The sequence below is a fragment of the Panthera leo genome, chromosome C1, assembly GCF_018350215.1.
Source record: "Panthera leo isolate Ple1 chromosome C1, P.leo_Ple1_pat1.1, whole genome shotgun sequence".
Taxonomy (NCBI): domain Eukaryota; kingdom Metazoa; phylum Chordata; class Mammalia; order Carnivora; family Felidae; genus Panthera; species Panthera leo.
Window position 1 is genome coordinate 30,404,735 of NC_056686.1, and position 19,932 is coordinate 30,424,666.

The window sequence follows — 19,932 nt, forward strand, 5'->3', positions numbered from 1 at the left end:
ACAATAACAGATCTTACCAACTCTCCGAGACCAAGATCATAGAGGGAAAGGGCTCTGGGCAGCGCCAGGACCAGCAGAGCCGTCAAGTCGCGGGCGCTGCTCACAGGCTGAGGGGGCAGAGCCACAAGAGAAACCCACGCTAGCTCAGCAACGAACAACACGGTCTTGACGGCAGCCATCTTGCTCCCTGGCTCTTCCGCCGGAAGCCGAAGCCAGGCCCCGCCCCCGGACCCGACCTCTCGCTCGCTGGCGCAGCCGCTGTGCTCCTGGCCAGTGGCCTGCGGCGGATGTTTAGAGGGCACTCAGAATAGAGATCACAAATACATAGCGGCATTAACTGGGGAAGTCAGGAAATAGAAGAATCTACTTTAGATCCGGCCTTTATTTCTAATTATTTTAATGCCAGTGTAACATAAGTAACAGTGTTATATTCGTCTCAAATGTAAAATATAGTGATTCAATAATTCCAAATATTGCTGTGTGCTCAAGATAAATGTAACCTCGATCCCCTTCACCCGTTTCACTCATTCTTCCACCCATCTCCCCTCTGGTAAGCAGATTGTTCTCTATAGTTAAAGTCTGTTTTTGGTTTACCTCTTTATTTGGTCTTTGTTGTTTCTTAAATTCCGTATGTGAGTGAAATCCTAGGATATTTGTCTTACTCTGGCTTATTTTGCTTAGCATTATACTCTAGTTCCATCCATGTTGTTGCAGACAGCAAGATTTCCTTCTCTTATGGCTGAATAATATTGCATTGTATATATACACCACATCTTCAGTCATACATTTGTCGATGGACACTTGGGCTTCCATATTTGGCTATTTTAATAATGTTGCAATAAACATAAAGGTACGTGTATCCCTTTGAATTAGTATTTTCCTACTCTTGGGTAAACACCCAGTAGTGTGATTACTGGATCATAGGGCAGTTCTATTTTTACTTTTGAGGAACCTCCTTACTGTCTTCCATAGTGGCTGGGTTACCACTCACAGTGCATTGAGGGTTCCTACTTCACATCCTTGCCAACACTTCCTGTGTTTTTAAGTAGGCTCTATGCCCAACGTGGGGCTCAAACTCATGACCCTAAGTTAAAGAGTTGCATGCTTTACTGACTGAGCCACCCAAGTGCCCCAAGTTGTAGTTCTTCATATATTTTGAATCCTAAGCCTTTTTTAGATGTCATTTACAAACATCTTCTCCCACTCAGATTGTCCTAGTTTTCTTATTCCCTTTGCTGTGCAGATCAGGCCTTAGTTATTTAATTTAAAGTGAAACCAGACCTTAAAGAAAATGGGGAGCCTGCTAAGAATATTCCAAGCAAAATGATACCTTGGGTAAGGCCCTGAGAAAAGACAGCCTGCCAGGTTTCAAGGAAAAGGAGAAAGTGTTCCTGGAGGACAGTGAGGGCAAGTAGACTGGTTGACCTTGGCCAGGTGAGGATTGAGGACTAAAGGAACCACAACACACTTAGGACTCCAGCACTTGCTTGCTGTTGCCACTCAGACTTAGCCACCAAGCCTTTTCCCAGTGCCAGAGGAAATCTTAGCTGCATAATCAACCGGATGTAGGAAAGGGGACGCACAAACCCCAGCTAACACATCCAAGGAGGGAGGGGCCGGGTTCTGCTGATCTCCCCATACAGCCTTCATTCATGTGCCAACCCCAACCTGTACCCAATTCTCCCGTGCCAGACTTCTGTTCCCTGTAAGTTAAATGGAGGTCCATTATAAAACTCCTCCCACAACAATGCAATGGGACAGTTCTGTATACCTGGCTAACTCAAAATAGTCTGTTTATAACCATCAGGAAAGGATGATAGGCTATACATACTAAAAGTTACTTCCAGTGATAACTGAATTTAACAGGGTAAAACTGGTCAGAGTGAAACAGGACAGGCAGTTTTATGGAGATTTTTTTCTTTATTGAGAAACTTAAGACTTGGGTACATCAAATAAAACCAATTTCTGGGGGAAAAAAATCAAAACCCACAATAGAAAAAAAAAAGTTAACACTGTCTGGGCCATAGCAGAACCCAGAGAATATATTCTTTTAATTGAAAAATTCTAGGTGCTTCATAATTGACCTTTTGATACAAAATGACCTATTAAATTTCCAATTTGTGGTTCTTGGTGTTGAGGTCCATAGGACACGCTAGAAATCTTCAAACCTTGAGCTGAATTCCAGGAGGGGTTATTTGGCTTTTGAATCCTGAAAAGAAAAGCACCAACACAAATAAATACATAATCAGAAAAAGCGCAGAGATTCACTGAAATCTCTGGCTTTATAGAAGGTATTGTAGAAAGCGGTGCTTACTGACATGTGGGATGGACGATTGTGTTGGGACTGTCCTGTGCATTGCAGGATGTTTTAGCAGCATCCCTAGCCTCTACCCACTAGATGTAACACATCTCCAGGTATGACAACCAAAATAGGTCTCCATTGGCAAATGTCCTCTCAAAGAGGCACCCCTGACTGAGAGTCACCCACTTTGAGGCTATGTACTTACTATACAGCCCCACCCCACACCCTTCCTGGCCATCCTGTACCCAAAGTGATGGTTCACTTGCTTAAATCCCCAATGAAAAGTGTTCAGGCCTTTACCATATGCCCTTTTCCCTTGCCTCTGCCTATTTGGTTCGCTCCTTCCTCCACCAGGAGAGGCACCCACCAGTCCTTGTCAGAGGTCCTAGTTAAGCTTCACTCACTCTGCAGATGGGGGCCATGGCCTCCAGGTCCAGGAATCGACTAAAACCACACCCTGTAACTGTAGTCAGGTGTGTCTGCCTCTCCCACCTTACACAGGGCCTGTGTCCGTTGTGTTCTCAGAGCTAAGCAGTGGCTTCACACGCAAGCTCACCTCACCAACCTTAAGCCAAACCAGGGAGATGTTCATAGAAATGAGGCTGTGGGATCAGATTATGACAACACCTTGTATATCCATCTAAACCAAAAAAGTCATTCTTGAAAAAGATCTAACCAGGTGCTCCTTATGGAGAAAACTGCCCTGTTTCCTCCTTATAATTTACAACCTGTTCTCTCTTTTCTCCAAATTAACTCCTTCAGATTATAGAAAATACTCGGGTGACAGCCTGCCCAAGTTATCAGGTTAAATAGCAGAAACATGGCTCTATATGCTGCCCCTAATCTTTTAGGATGATCTTCACAAGTCAAAACCATTGCAAAAAACAAAAACAGCCAAACATACGGTTTTTCCTTGTCTAAGAGGTAGCAGCAGCAACAGCGCCCACCTTCTGGGCAGCTTCTTTCTTGGCATGATGAGCCTGTAGAACCGCCACAGCTTCATCCACCTGTGAGGAATCTCCAGGTGGTCAGTGACATCTGAGGAGAGGCCCTCCACCCCTCCCTGGTGCCCAGATCCAGTAGTAGGGTCTCCTGGTGCTGCCTGCTCTTCCCAATACCCACCCCACAAGCAGCCTTCCGTCTCTCTGCTGAACCAGGATGCCAAGGCCACCCCTTGTCCTCCCAGGCGGAGCAAGTGAAAGCCGAAGGGTCTGGAAACCAGCTCACCTTGGAGCGGAGAGACTCAGGGGACTCCAGCATGTGCAGCAGCTCAGAGTTGTCAATCTCCAGCAGCATTCCTGTGATTTTTCCAGCCAGGTTTGAATGCATGGTTTGGATGAGTGGGAATAAACGTTCTCCTGGGGGAAGAATATTTAATTAAAAACCAGGTTGAATCCCAGTAAAGAATGGACACGGGTATCCAGGTTAGTACCAGGTTCTGGCTCCCTCTTCTGCCAACACATGGGTCACTCACCCAACATCTGCTTCTGTTCCTGGGGGGGTGCTGCAGCCAACATGGAGGCGGTCAAGGGCTCCTGCCCCTGCACATGGACCGCAGGCTGGGGTGCCTGGGAATCAGGAGAGGCAGAAGGTTAGCATCAAGGAAAGGACATTTGATGGTCATGAGCCTGACCATTCGCTCTCAAAGCCTACTATGTGAAAAAGATAGAGGTGGATGTCCTTGCTGCCAAGGAACTAATCGCCGTCTTGGGGAGGAAGGGGTTACATGAGCAACAGAGGGGTACACAGCATAAACAAAAACCAACTACAATGAAAACAGCATGCAGGGCACCTGACAGTTAAGTGTCTGACTTAAGCTCAGGTCACAATCTCACAGTTCATGGGTTTGAGCCCCGTGTCAGGCTCTTTGCTGACAGTTCAGAGCCTGGAGCTTGTTTTGGATTCTGTGTCTCCCTCTCTCTCTGTCCCTCCCCCGCTTGTGCTCTCTCTCCCAAAAGTAAACAAAACAAAAAAAAGGAAACAGCATGCTATTAGAAGAGAAAGGAAATGAGTAAGAAACCTACAAGGCTCAACAATTATCAAGTGATTCCATTTATAATTATATCCCACATCACTTTATTATACCAAATGTTTTTAATGTTTACTTATTTTTTTGGAGGGGGGGGAAGGAAGGGAGGGCACGTGTGAGTGATCAGGAAAGGGGCAGAGAGAGGGGATCCAAAGCAGGCTCTGTGCTGACAGCAGAGAGCCTGATGTGGAGCTTAAACCCACGAACCGTGAGATTGTGACGTGAGCCGAAGTCGGACACTTAACCGACTGAGCCACCCAGGAACCCCATATCAAATGTTTTTATTCTATTAAATGCTTAAGGACTACCAACATACACTGTCAACGCCAGTCACAACTCTAAAAGTAGGGCCCTGTAGGCAAAAGCTACATAAGCAAAGTTCTGAGGCATCTCCAATTTAGAGAGCATGAAGTAGGAGCAGGCAGCTCAGGGGTCACAAGGCTAAGTGTTAAGTGTGGCTCCTCTAAGCAAATTACTACTGAGTTCTGGGTCTAATCCCCCAACCCCAACTTAACATCTCTGAAACTGAATGTCTCATCTGTAAAATGAAGTTCTTTACTGACTTAATGTACCAATCTTACAGAGAGGCTAAGCATCAACTCAGCCAGTGGAAATGAGAAGCTCAAAGAGCTAAGTGAGCACACATGTTGTAAAAAGGAAGGCAGAAGCACCAGCTGTTTCTGAGGCTGGGGCATTTCTAAGTAAATTATTATGGGGGGGAAGGCTTTCCAGCCCCTTTCCCTCACAGTAAAGAAAGCCCCTAGAAGGCAGCGTCATCATAGAAAACACAACACCCTGACACAGAGCAGGCATTAATGGCTGTTGAAGGAATCAAAGCAAAGACATCTTTTCAATCGAATGCAAACAGGGCAGATCCTTTCAGCATTCCGTTTGGTAGACCTCACCTGCAGAGGCTGGATGGCAGGGTGAGGGCTGCGGACACTGGAAGCGTATTTATAAGGTGCGACAGCCCGAGGAGCAGCAGCAGCAACAGCAGCACGAGGTGCTAAGGTCTGCACAGCTGTGGGAACACCTTAGGAAAAGAATAAGTAAAATTAAAGCCAATCAGTCTGGGCAAAGACCCGTCAAATCCCATCTTTCCCCATTCTGTGTGCATCCAATACCACCTCCAGACTGGCAGCTGTCAGTCAGCCCTTGCTGGGCGGCACCAGCCCCACCAAAGTCCATAGCCAAGCGGTCCGGGCACTCAGACCCTACAACAGACCAGCAAATGCACATCAGTGTCGGCAGCAGAGGTCCAACTGGCCACGTCCCACGGAAGGAGCAATTCCAAAGCATGTTCACACAACACATCACACGTGGAGCCACTACTGCTACTTTCGAGGAACAGCCAACAGATAACATACAACTCTTCCCGCCTCTTGGAATACAGGACACATTCTGTAAACAACAGTTTCCTTCAATCTCCCAACCCCACCCAAAAGAATAGGCTGCCTCTGTAGTCATCCAGCTAACAAGCATCTATAATTAACCTTTTTCGCATGAGTCACCAATGAGCAAAAAAAATCTTAAGTCACCGACATAGCCCAAGAACTCCCATGGTTTCTCTGCTCTTTAAGTACCAACCAGAGCACACAGCTAAGATTACAGAACCAGAACTGGAACATGAGCCCAACGAAGTGACCAACTCTGGGCAGAAGCTAGTCAACCTGACTCCCTCCTCCCCAGGCCACGCTTCTCAAGGCCAGTTTGCTCACCGACTCTCTGAGCAGTAGTAGGGAGGCCACGAGAGGCCGGAGCATTACCAGTTGGAGCCAGATGGCGAAGAGCTGGACGAGGCCCAGACTGGCGTATAGCACTTGGCATTCCTTGGAAGCCTGGTGAAGACAAAAACTGTGCATCACCAATCAAGCATATGGACCACAACCTAGGCTGTGCCTCAGAGGGGGCAAGGAGGAGAGGCGGGGAGACCAGAATACGTTTATCCTGGGTGACCAAGTCACCGTTCCCCACCACCTACCTTGAGGTCTCCCACCTTGCTGCCAGCGTGGATTAGGCCTCATCTGTGCTAACTGGTTAGGTGTGTAATACGGAGGTCTTCCCTGAGCCTGCAAGAAAGAGCATCCGAGCCCTTTTATTTGAAGGGCCTGAATCCACATGAAAGATCTCATCCTACTGCCAGGCCCAAGGCTAATTAAGCAGAAACTCTACTCAAAGGCGGGGGTAGGGGGCGGCAGCCGCAAGGCCAGTTAATGGGGATTCTTTTCTTTTAACTCTGTGGGGGGCAGGGAAGGAAGAGGGAGGGAGAAGAGAAATATCTTCATTTTCATGGGTCCTAACTCCAACAGTCTGAACTCCAATATCCAAAACCCCTCTCCCCCACCACCACAGGCTGCCGGAGTTGTCAGGGGGCAGGTTCCAAAGATCCATGAACACAAGCAGACCCACCTGTGGAACTGCTGGCACAAAGTAGCCACCAGCTGCAGGCTGGAACTGATTTAAGATGGCATTGGCAGGAAGTGCTCTCATTCCAGCCACCCGCTGCATATACTGGTTGGTCAGGTGAGCCTTTCTCTCTTCCTTTCTCTGGGCCAGGGCGACGTACAGCGGCTTGGAGCCCACGATGCGTCCATTCATCTCAGTGACCGCTTTGGTCGCCTCTTCAGGAGATGAGAAGCAGACAAAGCCAAACCCTTTGCTTCTCCCATCCTCCAACATTACCTACAAAGGGACCAGCTACTTAAGGAAAAAGTGTTCTATGTTGGGGGACAGCTATTAAGAGTCAAAAACCCTGGGTCCTGCCGCAAGAGTCCCCAAGTGTAGGATAAGGGTTCTCAGCCTTGTGCCAGGATGTCCCACAGGCCAATTAAGTCACAACCTCTAAGGACAGGACCTAGGCATTTTCACTTTGTTAGATCTCCGGGTGATCCTAAAGTTTCCAAACACTATGACATAGCTAATGGTTAAACCAGGAACTCAAAAGATGTTTCCTGATACCTGAAGCATAGCTACCTTTGGCTACCCACTAGAAATCTGGGCAGTGTCAAGCTATTTACTTGCAGAACTCATCTGCTCAAGACCTTGGTGCACAAAACCTTAATCATTGCTTATCAAGGTTAGGATATGGTTTTGAATTACCACATGCGAGCAGGAGTTACAAAACCAATGACCACCACCATTAATCCAACAGCAGAAAGATGGCCAGCTGGGAGAGACAGCTGGGATTCTCATCCCAACTCTAATCTCTAAGCTGCGTGACCTTAACATTTACTTGCCCTCTGTGAGCCTCAATGTCCAGGATGACCTCTAAGGCAAACTACCACAAAACCACATGTCTACTGGTTCTCTTCCCACATACAGCTAGTCATTCATGGATAGCTCTTTATCCTCACCTGAGAAGGTGACTTATTGCTTTCCCTGGTCTACATCCTCAGAAATAACCGGTAGCAACAGGACGAGGTATGCTTGGCACCATTTTGTGTCTTAGCTCGCTGCCTGGACAGCCTCCTGAGGTGGAGGACATGAGAGTAAGGATGTATATCAACCCAATATCTTTCTAACAATGAGATGAGCCAACACGGTGTATGAAAACATGACACCTTGATCTTGAAAATAGGGGCTGTGAAACTTGAAAGACCTGGTTCTTTTGTTCTTTTCCTGCCAACTTAAGCACTGTGCTGATAAGCAAGGAGAGACCATCATTCTTCACACTGATGGAAGGCCAGTGAAGGAAGTGATAAGAGGGAAGGGCCAAGGAAACAAGGAACCCGACAGGGTGGCCTCTGGTCAACTCTGCTACAACTGATAATGTTCCTTTGACAACGCTCCCAGGTTGTGCACGACTTAAACTAAGGGCCAAGACAGGGTCACACCAAAGTCTTTTTACCAGACCACTTGGCCTCTTTCTCATCCCTGAAAAGACTCTGACACCTGCTGCACCTCTGCTGAGCAGGAACAGCGTGTGCCTCAAGGCTACAACCCAAAACTTTCACACGGCATCCACTCCCATCACCCCCCCCACGCCCCCCCCCACCACGAACCAAGGACGTGCGGCACACCATCCTCTAACCAGTGTACTCCTGCTCAAGGACTCCAATTCCTTATCTCCACAAGGGGGTTCATACGCACTCACCCTGCTGTATCAGTTGATAGGACTATCAAAGAACACCAAGCAGACGACACACATGGCAAAATGTGGAAGAGTCATCTTTCCACTCCTCTTTGTGTGCCTTTAGCCTTTATAAGGCCAGGACAGAAGTTCCTAACCCCAGCTCCCAAGTCCTCAAAACACCTTCATTCAAGGACAAAGTGTGTGGCAGAGTTGTAGAGACAGGCCCCAAGACAAATGGAAAACAACCCGTCTGGATTTCCTCTGCTCATACTGTTGCACCATCTGTCCCCACACCAGCACAAAGCAGCAAAGAATGGGAAAGATTCAGGTGCTTGAGGGGGGTTGGCAGGAGGGACTGCTCAGATTCACCTCCACACCTCAGTGCCTGGGAGAGATGGTGCCATTTAACCTAATGAAATTCCATTCTCCAGAGCACATACTCAGATGCGTAATATTGGAGGCCAGGAGAAATTATGCTAGATGAATGTGATAGCTATTTTCAGCAACGAACACAATTTAGATTCCACTCCTTCAATGAAATAAAAAAAAATTACAGTTTCTACTTTCGATCTCCAAACCACAGTATAAAATACCTTAGCGCTGGTGATTGATCCAAAAGGAGAAAACTCTTTTCTTAACTTCTCATCATCAATGGTGTCATCCAAGTTCTTAATGTAGAGATTCACTCCCTGAAGCAGAGGGGCCACAGTTAATGCGCATCTGTACCCTATAGATGCCCTGAGACACTGGTTCTCAAAATGTGGTCCCCAGACCAGCAGCAACCACCTCCTTGGACGCTTCTTAGAAAAGCAAATTCTCAGACCAGGACCCAATCTACTGAATCAGAAATTCTGGGGCTCAGAAAGCCATGCTTTCACAAGCCCTAAAGGGGACTCTGATGCAGGCTCAGGGTTGAGACTCCTGCCGTAGTTTCTGAAGGGACCCTCAATGAGGGTTTGGAATGCTCTGACCATTGTCCCCAGCAAGGCTCTTGCCACCATTCCAACAAAAGGCAATCATTTAAGTAAAAAGAACCCACATGACTAAGAACAATAGACTGAGGCTTCCGGGAGTGAGTCCCTAAATAATACATCAATCTCTTTTGCCCTTGTTCTAGAATCACTGCTGTATCTGGTAAGTATATCCTTCCAAACCTGGGGATCTTGGGAGAAAGGAGAGGAAGAGGCAGTTTCCCAGTCCCCAAAGAGAAAGGCTGATAAACAGAAAGGCGCTCTTGTCGGGACTGCACAGTAAACCCTCAGTGGGGAGGCTGTGCTGAGACCACCTCTCACCTGATACCGACTAATTCTCTCTTGCTTCAGCTGTTCAAATTTCCGCTTTAACTCGGCCTGCCGTTCCACTTTCTTCTGTGCGCGGCCTACAAAAATGACTTTCCCACTGATTTCTTTTCCATTCATCTCTTCCACGGCCTAAAGAGGAAACACAGGTCTTAAAACCAAGACGTAGAGGCTAGGCCCTTACCCTGGAGGCCTCAAAGTCCCACCAAACATTTGGAGAGAAGGAAATCTTTCCTAGGGTTAAAAACTAGTTTAATTCCATTTCTGAAGCCAGCTAAGCAAATCCAAACTTCCTCATGAGTAAAAGGGGGTTACTACTTAAATGGATTATTGGCCCATATGATACAGGAAAATAAATGGTAGTTTTATAAATACAAGCATGGCAGACATGAGCCAAGGCTGATAATCTGGCTGTAGCTAAGTCTCTCAGGTTCTCTTGTGGGCAGTGAGTGATGTATGTCAAGGGCCAACACCATGCTTTATCTACAAAAATAGCTGCTGCCCTGTTATCAAGTCAGCAACTCCTGAGGGAAGACGGAGTCCCCTCACTATGAATGGAAGCAAACATCCATCCTACTCTTTCAACCTACAGGGCTGAACAGCTGAGGTGACAAGCTACATGCCCGGTGCTTTGGGAACAGGTAAATGATGTATTACCACGTGAAGTCCCTCAGGCCAGTAACTGCATCACTACAATACCCGGGCAATTCCAGTTCTACTCTATTTACCAGCCAGGCCTGACCACACTCAGGGGCCACTTCCTGAAAATTTCTCCCCGACCCTCGTGGTACTCTCACCTTATTGGCATCCTCGTGTTTTTCGTAACTCACAAAGCCAAAGCCTTTGGATTTCCCACTGGGATCTCTCATCACCTTGACACTTAGGGTCTTACCTATTACCAAAGGACAGAACTATTAGTAACACCGTCTCTACTGCAGCTCAAGGAGAGAAGGCTTCTGTAAGTGTCCAAATGAAGCCAATTCTTGCTGAACCCAGATGGGGTCCACAAAGAGGTGCGGTGCCTGGTCTTCTAGTTCTGACCAAGCTACTGGAAAGGCCCTGGGGCTGGGACAAGGTAGGATAAAGCCAAGAGTCTATTCCTATCTACTCTGTGACCCTGTCACACAAGGTAGTTTACTTCTGGGCCTAGGTGCCTTGTCTCTTAAACAACTAAGATCCACACGTTTTAGGTCTGGTGAACTATGGAAGGGGGCACATGGGGCAAAGAAGCCCAACTTACCAAACTGACTAAACAGCTCTTTCAGGCTCTCATCATCCACCTCTTCCCCAAAGTTTTTGATATAAACATTGGTGAACTCCTTGGCTTTGGCTCCAAGCTCGGCTTCCCGCTCTTTTCGAGACTTGAATCTGCCCACAAACCTAAAAAGAAATCATAGAAAACAGTGACTACCCAGAAGAACAAATCAGGATTCCAGGGGCCCAAAGGAATACAGGTTAAAGACTGACAGGAGAGGTTAAAACACACAAGTTCCCATCCAACCACCAAGAGAGCAAGCTCAGAGATGCCCCAACTCCCCAGCAGAAAGAGAGAGGCAGGACTGTCCTGCAAGGATCAGTCCCAGGACTCCTGGCTCAGACCAGGGCTACTCCTACCACATCACACTGCCTTCATGAAGAAACCTGGTGACCATTATTAAAACGTTCATTTCTGTGCATCTATGTAAATGCATAGAAAAGGTCTGGAAGGATACAAACCAAACTGTTAACAGTGGTTAATCCTAGGGGTGAGATTGCTAGAGTGAACTATGAGGTAGCCTTTGCTTTTGCACTTCGCACAATCTGGTGTTTGCACTTAATGGGAAAATGTATCCACACACTGAAAATCTTTAGATCTCTTTCCAGTGATACCTTTGGAAGACTTGACCATTGGCCACATACACATTATCAATGCAATCCATCCCCTAGTCTGTTCAACACAAAGGACAGAAATGATTTTTGCTTGTTATAGCCAAGACTTATTGTCCCTTCTCTCTCCCTGAATGGCTTAGCTTAAGACTCTCTTGTCCCCATTCTGCAATAACCATACCAAAGCGAGAAGGTCTACTATTAACAGCGTCTTCTGCAATCAGAGATTTTTTTCATTATAACCAAATTAAGCATTACTGTGGAGCCAGCCTTGTATGAGAAGGCCACTGAGTCATAAGTTAGCCAAGTGGAGATCTGGGGACAATTTGGCATCAACTCCTAGCAAATGACCCCACGGACAGACCTGAATCACAGGAAGACCAAGGTCACATGGCTAGTACACAGCTCCTGGTCAGTCCAGGGCCCTCTCCACTCTGCCGCTGGCCAAGACCCCTGCTCAGAAAGGGCTCAGAGCTGCCTTCTAGCAAGCCCCAGTTGCCGATGCTCATAAAACCCACGGACGAATGATGCTTTTAAGGGAGAGGCGGCAGGCAGGCCATGGCTTGGGCAGGAAGCCCACCTTGGCGAGTCAAAAGGGCTGCCACGGCTCGGGCAGGGAGACTCACCAGCCCTGGAGTGGAGAGGTAGGAGCAGGCCACACTTGGGCCGAGAGAACCAGTAGCCGCCTTGTGTGTGCCAGTTAATACCGAGGTGGGGCCACGGCTGGCTCATGCGATGGCTGTTGCTCCGGACTGGGACACTCACACTTTGCGGTCATTGAGGAGCATGCCGTTCATCTTCTCGATGGCCTTGTCAGCAGCCTCTTGGGTCTCGAAGTGGACAAAGGCATAACCCTTAGAGCCGTTCTCATCACACACCACCTGTCAAAGACAAGGGGGGGGGGGGCTACTTTAGCACCACCGGCATCTCCAGGTATTTGTCAACCACATGGCCTTCTCCTCAGAGTCTCCTGTGTCTGAGAGGCCGCTAGCCCATCCGTTGTCAAAAGATAGGAGACTCCAGCAGATAAGGTTTTTCCTAATAGTGAGCACACTACAAGGCACCTAGTGATGTTCCATTTACAAATGGCAGCCACTATTGGGCTGCTTTCAGTCCAAATGTTTTATTTCATTAAAAAAACATTGAGATCTGGGTGCAAAACCACCGTGCCGCAGAAAAAGTGATCACTGGCCAAGCCCACAATACAATTTCAGTCTAGTAGGGAGTCAGATACCACCACCACACCAGTTGTACTAAATTCTCCACATAAACAGGTGCAAAGGGAAGGAAGGAAGAGGATGAATTTATACTTCTGAGATGACCAAGTATAGCTGCCTGGAGACCAGAGGCACTGCTCTACTTCTCCCCCCAGAAAAGATAAACTCTTCAATGCCCTCCAAAGGTAGAAAACAGAAAGGATATTTCAGACAGAGGGAAGAATAAACAGAGAAACAAAAGCACCTGCTGGTTATACTGGATTGTGACACAAGATTATCTACAGGGAACTTTTAGCCTTTGGAGCCATTTCCAGCCAATTACCATATCCCATCGTCCAATTCCAAGGCTGCTTCCCATTTGGTATTTATCTTGTTTTCATGAGTCAATGATTATTCTACTGAAATCATTTAATCAATGCTTACCTTGCAAGACAGAATGTTTCCAAAAGCAGAAAAAGTATCATAAAGTGCCTTGTTATCTATAGATTTGTCCAGATTCTTGATGAAGACATTTCCCACACCAGATTTTCTCAAAGAGGGATCCCTCTGAGACCACATGATACGGATTGGCTTTCCCTTAATCACATCAAAGTTCATGGTATCCAAGGCCCGCTCAGCTGCAAGAGAGAAACATATTTCGGTCAAGGATATAAAGCATCACTCCGTGCAGACAACTGCCACCATCCCAGGAACAGAGGACTCCAAGACTTTTCAAGGTAATCACTGCGATAAAAGGCAACTCTATTAAAATTAAAAGGCATCAGATCCCTCCAGCCTGCGTTGTCAGTGAGGGTAGACGTTCTGGCCAGTTGCTCCCACTTCCTGGCACAAGTCTCCAGCCCTCTGGACCTGCACCCTTGTTGTGTAAAAGGGGTAGGCGAGAGCATCTAAATGGCCTTTTGGCACCAATATCAAGTCATAATTCCAAACATTTGACCGAGCTCTATCAGTTATAAAGATTTGCTGCTGACCACCCATGGTGACACAGGTGGAACAGTTGTGATATTATCTATTTCATAAAATGAGCAAACTTATGTCCAGGATGGCTAAACCATGCAGCTAACTAGTAAGAAACTAATACTAGATTTTCTGATTATTTTTCAGTTAGATATTGCATCAAATTACCAACGAGCTGTCATTTAGTCTACAATCTGTCTAGGAAACAAGTGACAGAACAAAACCTGGGAACAACTGACTGGGGAGATAGCGCTATCCGTTTCTTGTATCTTCAGCCCACTTTCTTGTATTTTCAATTTCTGAGAACAGAAACAGATTCGAAAGGCCTCAAAATGATAAATACCAATGGTCACACATGGAAATATTTTTATTATCAGGATGATAAAGATGAAACCGCATCTTTCTGCCTAAGCACACAGTGCAGTAGACTCTGCACCTAGTGGTTTCAGGGCCTTGTGAAGTCTTAATCTGAGTTCTGTGGAATTCCGGACTTCAAATGCCCTGGTGCTCAGCCAAGTTTTCCATCCACTGCTTTGGGATGCTTCCTTGGCTTCCCAACAAACCCATGTGTGTACCAAAAAGGACCAGAAGCTAAAACGTACCATCACCTGTCAGCAGGAACGCTTCTCTTATTGGCGACAAGTTCCCAGAGCTGGTGGCCACTTTTCCTGACTTACGCGATGAAACCCCCAGAATCTCCTCCATGAACAGACTGCAGGGGGGGTAGTTCTCCTGTCTCAAGGAACCACCTCACTTATAACAGGGACAAAATTCCCTAACCCTGCCTCTCCACAAGCTCAGCTGTCCAGTCAGCCAAGGGAGTATCTCCTTTTCACCCCTTTCCAACCACCCTTCCCACCTTCTCAGGTGGCCTCATTGACTATGGGAAGGAAAGAGGTCAGAGAAAGGGGAGACTGGGCAGCTCCAACTCAGGAAAAGTCCAGGCACAGAAGCAGTCACTTGTGATGGCTCTCTGCGATCCACAGCCCAGGACCCCAAACTGTGTCTGACTGATTAGCAGCAAAGAAGCCATTTCAACACAGCTCCTCAGTGTCTTTCCAGACAGTGCTGCAGAAGGCAAGTCGGCTTAGCCTAACAAATCTGGCTGCACTTATTTATAGCAGGGAGAGGTCCTGCAGAGGCATGTGTTGGCAGACACACTGACCAATGGCTTCTGCTACTATCTCTAAGTGACAGGACTTTTGTTCAGAAAGTGTCAAAAAGGCAGGCAACTGCCAATGTATCCACCACTCCCCCTAAAAAGGCCACACTTGGCCACCTTTGTGCCCTCCCTCTGGCCAGACACAACTCAGAGCACACAGAATTGATGGTATCAGTGCCTCTCGTCTCTCAACAAGTCCAACTCTCTGGTCTCAGCTGCAGCTCGGGCAAGTGACATTCTCTCTGTTTCATGGACAGTGAACAAAGTGTGGACAAAAATAGGGACCCAGAGATCCTTTGCCACAGAATGGCTTGTTTCCCCCAGTAATGATGTCTACAGTTGTTCCCTTTTAATCTGAAGTCACGTGCAGCCCCTGATTAGGTTTCCTCTGGCCTCCCTCCGGCCACGCCTGCAGCATACCTCTTCACTGTTCCAAGCAAGGGCCCAGTCTGGGCTGGCGGGGCACTGCACTGGCAGTCCCAGCTGAGCCTCCCACCTCCTGCAGTCCCTTTGCCCTCTCTGGAGTCCCATTTTCTTCAAATGGGATGAAGGAAAACGGTTTAGACAAGGGTAAGGCACTGTTCACAGGTGAGGCGATAATCCCCACCAGCCCAGTCAGTTTCCACAGTGTTTCCCCAGACTACCTGGCTACCCTTTCTCCACACTTCAGGGCTTTGTCCAGAGAGTAAAGGACCCATCCACCCCGGGAGCAAAGCCGGAGACCCGGGAGCTGGTGGCACCAATACAAGTCCCTGCTCAAGTAAAACCAACAGAATTGTTCTCACTGCTTCCTACCTTCCCTGAAAGACCCCTTAACAGCACAAAATCAGACAGACTCAGTCCAGGGTCAAAGTAGGGGAGCTGGCAGCAGCTTTAGAACCTAAAATTCTGGCAGGAATTGTGTTTCAGATGTTCTGCCTTTTTGGCAGGCCTGTGAGGGGCAGGAGCCCATACTCACTGACCAGACAAGGTTCCCACTAAAGCAGGACCATGCACACAATGGAATGACAGTGACTTCCTCCAAATCCCGTTTTACAGTCTCCTTGGGTTCCAACCCCACCGCCACCACTGATTAGCCCAAGGTCACCCAGTTAGCAAGCAGTGGAAGCGAGATTGAAACTCTGGTCACCTGATGCCAGGATCCTCCTTCTCAACCCCTGCATCCTGTGCTCCCCACCTCCATGGGGTAGACTCCTAGGGTCCCCTAGGATCTCACGAATTTGTGGATATAGCGTCTACTCACCGTCAGCCGGCTGCTGGAAGTTGACGTAGGCATAACCCAGGGAGCGGCGGGTGATCATATCGCGGCAGACCCGGATGGACAGCACAGGCCCCGCAGGACTGAACTTTTCGTACAGCATGGCCTCGGTGACGTCCGAGTGCAGGTCACCCACGTAGAGGGAGGCCATGGGGTAGCTGCTGGCCGCAGCGTTCATCTCCCCAGCCCCCACCACCCCGAGCCCCGCCAGGAGAACTTCTTATAGGGACCACACAGGACAAAAGGGGCTCTTCTCGGAGCCGTGGCCCGCGCCGCGGCTCACAGGTGGCAGACTGAAGCTAAGAGACGCCGGAGTAGCTCAGAGACACGGAGGACCGGAAGGAGGAGTTCAGGGACAGCTCGTTTGAGACTGCAAAACCGCAGACAAAAGGCTCTCAAAAACAATATGGCCCTCCCTGGGAGTTTGTAATTTGCAGCTGTCGTAGTCTGAAGCTCCAAATTTCAAAAAAGAAAAAAAAAAAATAATGTATTAAAACGGGGACTCCCCTCCAAATTATAAAAATTCTTCAAGAGGCGACCAAATGGTGCCCACGGGGGCCTCCAGGACACGCGTTTCTCTATAAATATAGGCCTCGGGCTCCCGGCGGTTTAAGATTACAGCAGCCAGGAGAAGAGGGAAACCAAATCTTGGTCGGTGCCGACTCGGCAAGCCCCGGGGGCCGGGCGCGCAGCCGCCTCCCACGCCGGGCCGGCGAAGGGCAGCGCGGACACGTGGTGCGCCCGGGGCCGGCGCGCTGGGGGCGAGGGCGGCGGGCGCGGGGCTGCCACGCGGCGCGGGGGCGGCCGGAGCGGAGGCGCGTGGACGCGGGCGGGCGGCTCACCACCGGACCGACGGACGCCAAGGTGCGGCGGCGGCGGGCGCGGGCAGGCCGGAAGCGTGCAGAAGTGACTTCCCCGCGGGTTCTCCGAGGAGGATGCGCTTTTTCTTTCTCTCTCTCTCTCCCTTCTTTTTTTTTTTTTTTTTTTTTTTTTAGATTTTAAAGCGTTTTCGTTTTTTTTTTTACTCTTTTCCTGTTTTTCCTTCAGGCTGCTGGGCCTGAAAGCGGCAGAGGCTGCGGCGACCCGGGGCGGAGAGAGGCGGCCGGGGGAGCCACCGCTCCATTTATACCCGCCCGCCCCGGGCGCTGCTGGTCGAAGGGCGCCTCGCGACCTGGGCGCAGTCGTGCCCGCCCACTCGGCCCGGGGGCCCGAGGCGGGGCGGCCACGCGAGAGCGACCCGGCGCGGCCGCGCGGCGCCACAGCGACCCCTGGCGCGCGGAGGACCGTTCCGCTGGGGTTTCCGCCGGACCCAAGGGCGGCTTTCCTGACGGTGCCACTGTATACACCACCTGCCCCTCCGGGAATAGATAGACCGCCTTCAACCCACCCACACACGTAACGTCTAGGATCCGTGTGTTGCTTATTGTAAAATAAAGCTGACATGAAATAAGTATAATTATATAAGTGGTTCATTATGTAAATGTTTGGGTGCAAATACAGAAGACATTCTGATGTTTTCAGAATACTAGGACCTAGAGGGAGAGGTACCGAGAACCCGACAGCCACATCTGCAGTAATACCCATGGGTGATGGGATTAAGTGTTGGGAAAGCTTCCAAGGAACAAAATGCAATCATCCCTCTATTTACATGGTGGTGGCATTCCTGGAAATTTAGTTGACATTTAAGGGCGCAAAAATATTTCTGTTTGGGCGGGGGCAGAGAGGGGAATAGATTTGAAATGGGTAAAGGGAATTTAGAGGTACAAACCTCCAGCTACGAAATAAATCACGAGAATGAAATGTACAGCGTAGGAAATACCGTCAATAATATTGTAATAACTTTGTACAGTGACAGAGGGTAACTACATGTACAGTGGTGAGCATTTCATACCATATATAATTGTTGAATCACTGTGCTGTGCACCTGAAACTAATATGTCAACTACCCTTCAGTAAAAATTTTAAAAATAAAAAATACTTTGTTTCCACATAAAAAGGAATCCAGTGTAGACTTCAACAGTTATAAAAAGTCTTTTCATCCACGCGAGAATCTAGTAGGTCATTTGAAAGTCGTGTGGTATATGGGACGAGTCTACATTATGTGGGACTGTCCCATGTGTTGCAGGATATACAACATCCCTTCTGCCAAAAATGCCAGGAACCACCCTTCTCATCGCTGTGACAAACGAATCCAGAAATTAACAAAGGGTCCACAGACACTCCCATTGAAAATCACTGATTTAAGTAAAGCAATGAAGAAATACACATATTTGTATATACATTCATCCAAAGCAGTGGTTAATTGGGGCTATTCTTTGCCAACATCAGATATAGGTGCATATACCATGGTAGACAAGGCAGAGGAAGTCCCTCTCTCATGGAGAGTTAGTCCAGATGGTGTATTATATCAAGAAACATTTATGGAATACTCCTTTAGATAGATCCCCTCCCCAGGGAAGCCACTACCCTGCGGTCTGAAGTAGCCTGCCAACACTGTTAATCATTCTCACACTATCCTGTTCTATTTTCAAGACTCTTATTAACTACCTAAAATTACATTGTTCAAATTTGTGTTTACCTGTTTGATACCTGTCTTTTCCTCACTGTATATAAATTTCATGAAAGCAGGGACCTAGAACAGTGCCTAATAATGGCACACTCTAAATGCTCAATAAATATTTGTTAAAGAAAGGAATGACTAGTAGGCACTCATGAGAAAAGCCCACACAATCCCTGTCCTCATGCAGCTGACTGTCCAGCGGCGGGGGGAGGGGGAGCTTGCTACTTGTAGGACCTCGAGCAAGCAAGTTTACCTCTGATTCTCAGATTTCCAGTCTGTAAGTAAACTAATAACGATATCACTTAGTAGGGTTATTGTGAGAATAAGCTAATACACATATATACACACGAGTCTTTTGTGTAAATGTTATTTTTATCAAGCTACACTTGGGCCGAGAAGAGAGGGGAGTTACCCTCATGAAGACAAGGAGAAAAGCACATGTAAAAGCCCTGAGAAGGAGTGGGTCAGAGCTGAGCCTGCAGGACTGTGGTGCAGTGGGAGGTGGAAAAGACTGCCTGCAGACCGCCTACTCTGGGAGACTTGAAACACTTTGGACTTTATCTGAGATCAAAGAGCAGAACTGAAGAATTTTAACTGGGAAGCGCCTTGGCTCAAATTAAATTTTTAAAAATACCTCTGGCCACAGAAAGGAAAAGGAGTAGCGGGTGGGGACAGGGAGACCTGGAAGTTATGGCCATTAAGATAGATAGTGGCTGTGGAGATAGAGAAAGTGGCTTGAATTTTTTAAAAATTTAGTATAATTTGTGATTAATTGAATATGGAAGGAGAAAGTATAGGTGTCACAGATGGTTCCCAAGGTTCTGGGAAGTCAAAAAAATTTCGATTCCCCGTATCTAAACACAAGAGCATCACTTAATTGGTCTTAGAGGGGAGAGATATGCAAAGTCACCAAAAAAAGCCACCTGGACTCCCGGCCTGCAAAATCCAAAGAGGACTTATTCCAGATTAAAAGAAGCCTGGGAAGAGGCTGGACAGATTAGCAGGCCAGTCAACCTGCTGAATGAGAGAAGATATTTTCAAATGATATATCCAATAAAGAGTTAATATCCAAAATATGTTAAGAACTTAGATAACCCAACACCAAAAAAAAAAAAAAACCCCAAATAATCCAATTAAAGATGGGCAGAAGACCTATGTAGATATTTTTCCAAGAAAAAAAAAATAATACAGATGACCAACAGACACATGAG

At 47.8% G+C, this 19,932-nt stretch overlaps 1 protein-coding gene and 1 non-coding gene across 7 annotated transcripts; both read right to left on the reverse strand.

Moving 5' to 3' along the window:
• Positions 1 to 1,900: 1,900 nt before the first annotated feature.
• Positions 1,901 to 16,850, reverse strand: PABPC4 (poly(A) binding protein cytoplasmic 4). 6 transcript variants are annotated; one of them, XM_042951655.1, is made up of 16 exons: positions 16,147 to 16,850; positions 13,208 to 13,401; positions 12,333 to 12,448; positions 10,942 to 11,081; positions 10,499 to 10,593; positions 9,696 to 9,833; positions 8,997 to 9,092; positions 6,741 to 7,013; positions 6,328 to 6,400; positions 6,050 to 6,169; positions 5,459 to 5,545; positions 5,237 to 5,364; positions 3,777 to 3,870; positions 3,530 to 3,660; positions 3,207 to 3,309; positions 1,901 to 2,209 (listed from the first exon to the last, which is right to left on the reverse strand). In XM_042951655.1, exons 1-15 carry the CDS (start codon positions 16,337 to 16,339, stop codon positions 3,220 to 3,222), a joined length of 1,968 nt encoding a protein of 655 aa, XP_042807589.1. In that variant the 5' UTR covers positions 16,340 to 16,850; the 3' UTR covers positions 1,901 to 2,209; positions 3,207 to 3,219. The 6 variants fall into 6 exon arrangements, with proteins under 6 accessions (XP_042807589.1, XP_042807591.1, XP_042807588.1 ...); XM_042951657.1 differs by having other exon boundaries at positions 6,098 to 6,169; positions 6,313 to 6,400; XM_042951654.1 differs by having other exon boundaries at positions 3,250 to 3,309; positions 6,313 to 6,400.
• Positions 8,601 to 8,735, reverse strand: LOC122229066. Its single transcript, XR_006206926.1, has one exon. It is a non-coding gene; the product is annotated as a small nucleolar RNA SNORA55 (small nucleolar RNA).
• Positions 16,851 to 19,932: the final 3,082 nt, after the last annotated feature.

Excerpts from the sequence above, each read along its gene's own strand:
- PABPC4 (XM_042951653.1), bottom strand. The coding sequence starts at position 16,339 with ATGAACGCTGCGGCCAGCAGCTACCCCATGGCCTCCCTCTACGTGGGT. Across the intron at positions 13,402-16,146 it reads CTTCCAGCAGCCGGCTGACG|CTGAGCGGGCCTTGGATACC; the intron begins GTGAGTAGACGC and ends TCTCTCTTGCAG. Across the intron at positions 5,365-5,458 it reads TGACAGCTGCCAGTCTGGAG|GTGTTCCCACAGCTGTGCAG; the intron begins GTGGTATTGGAT and ends TCTTTTCCTAAG.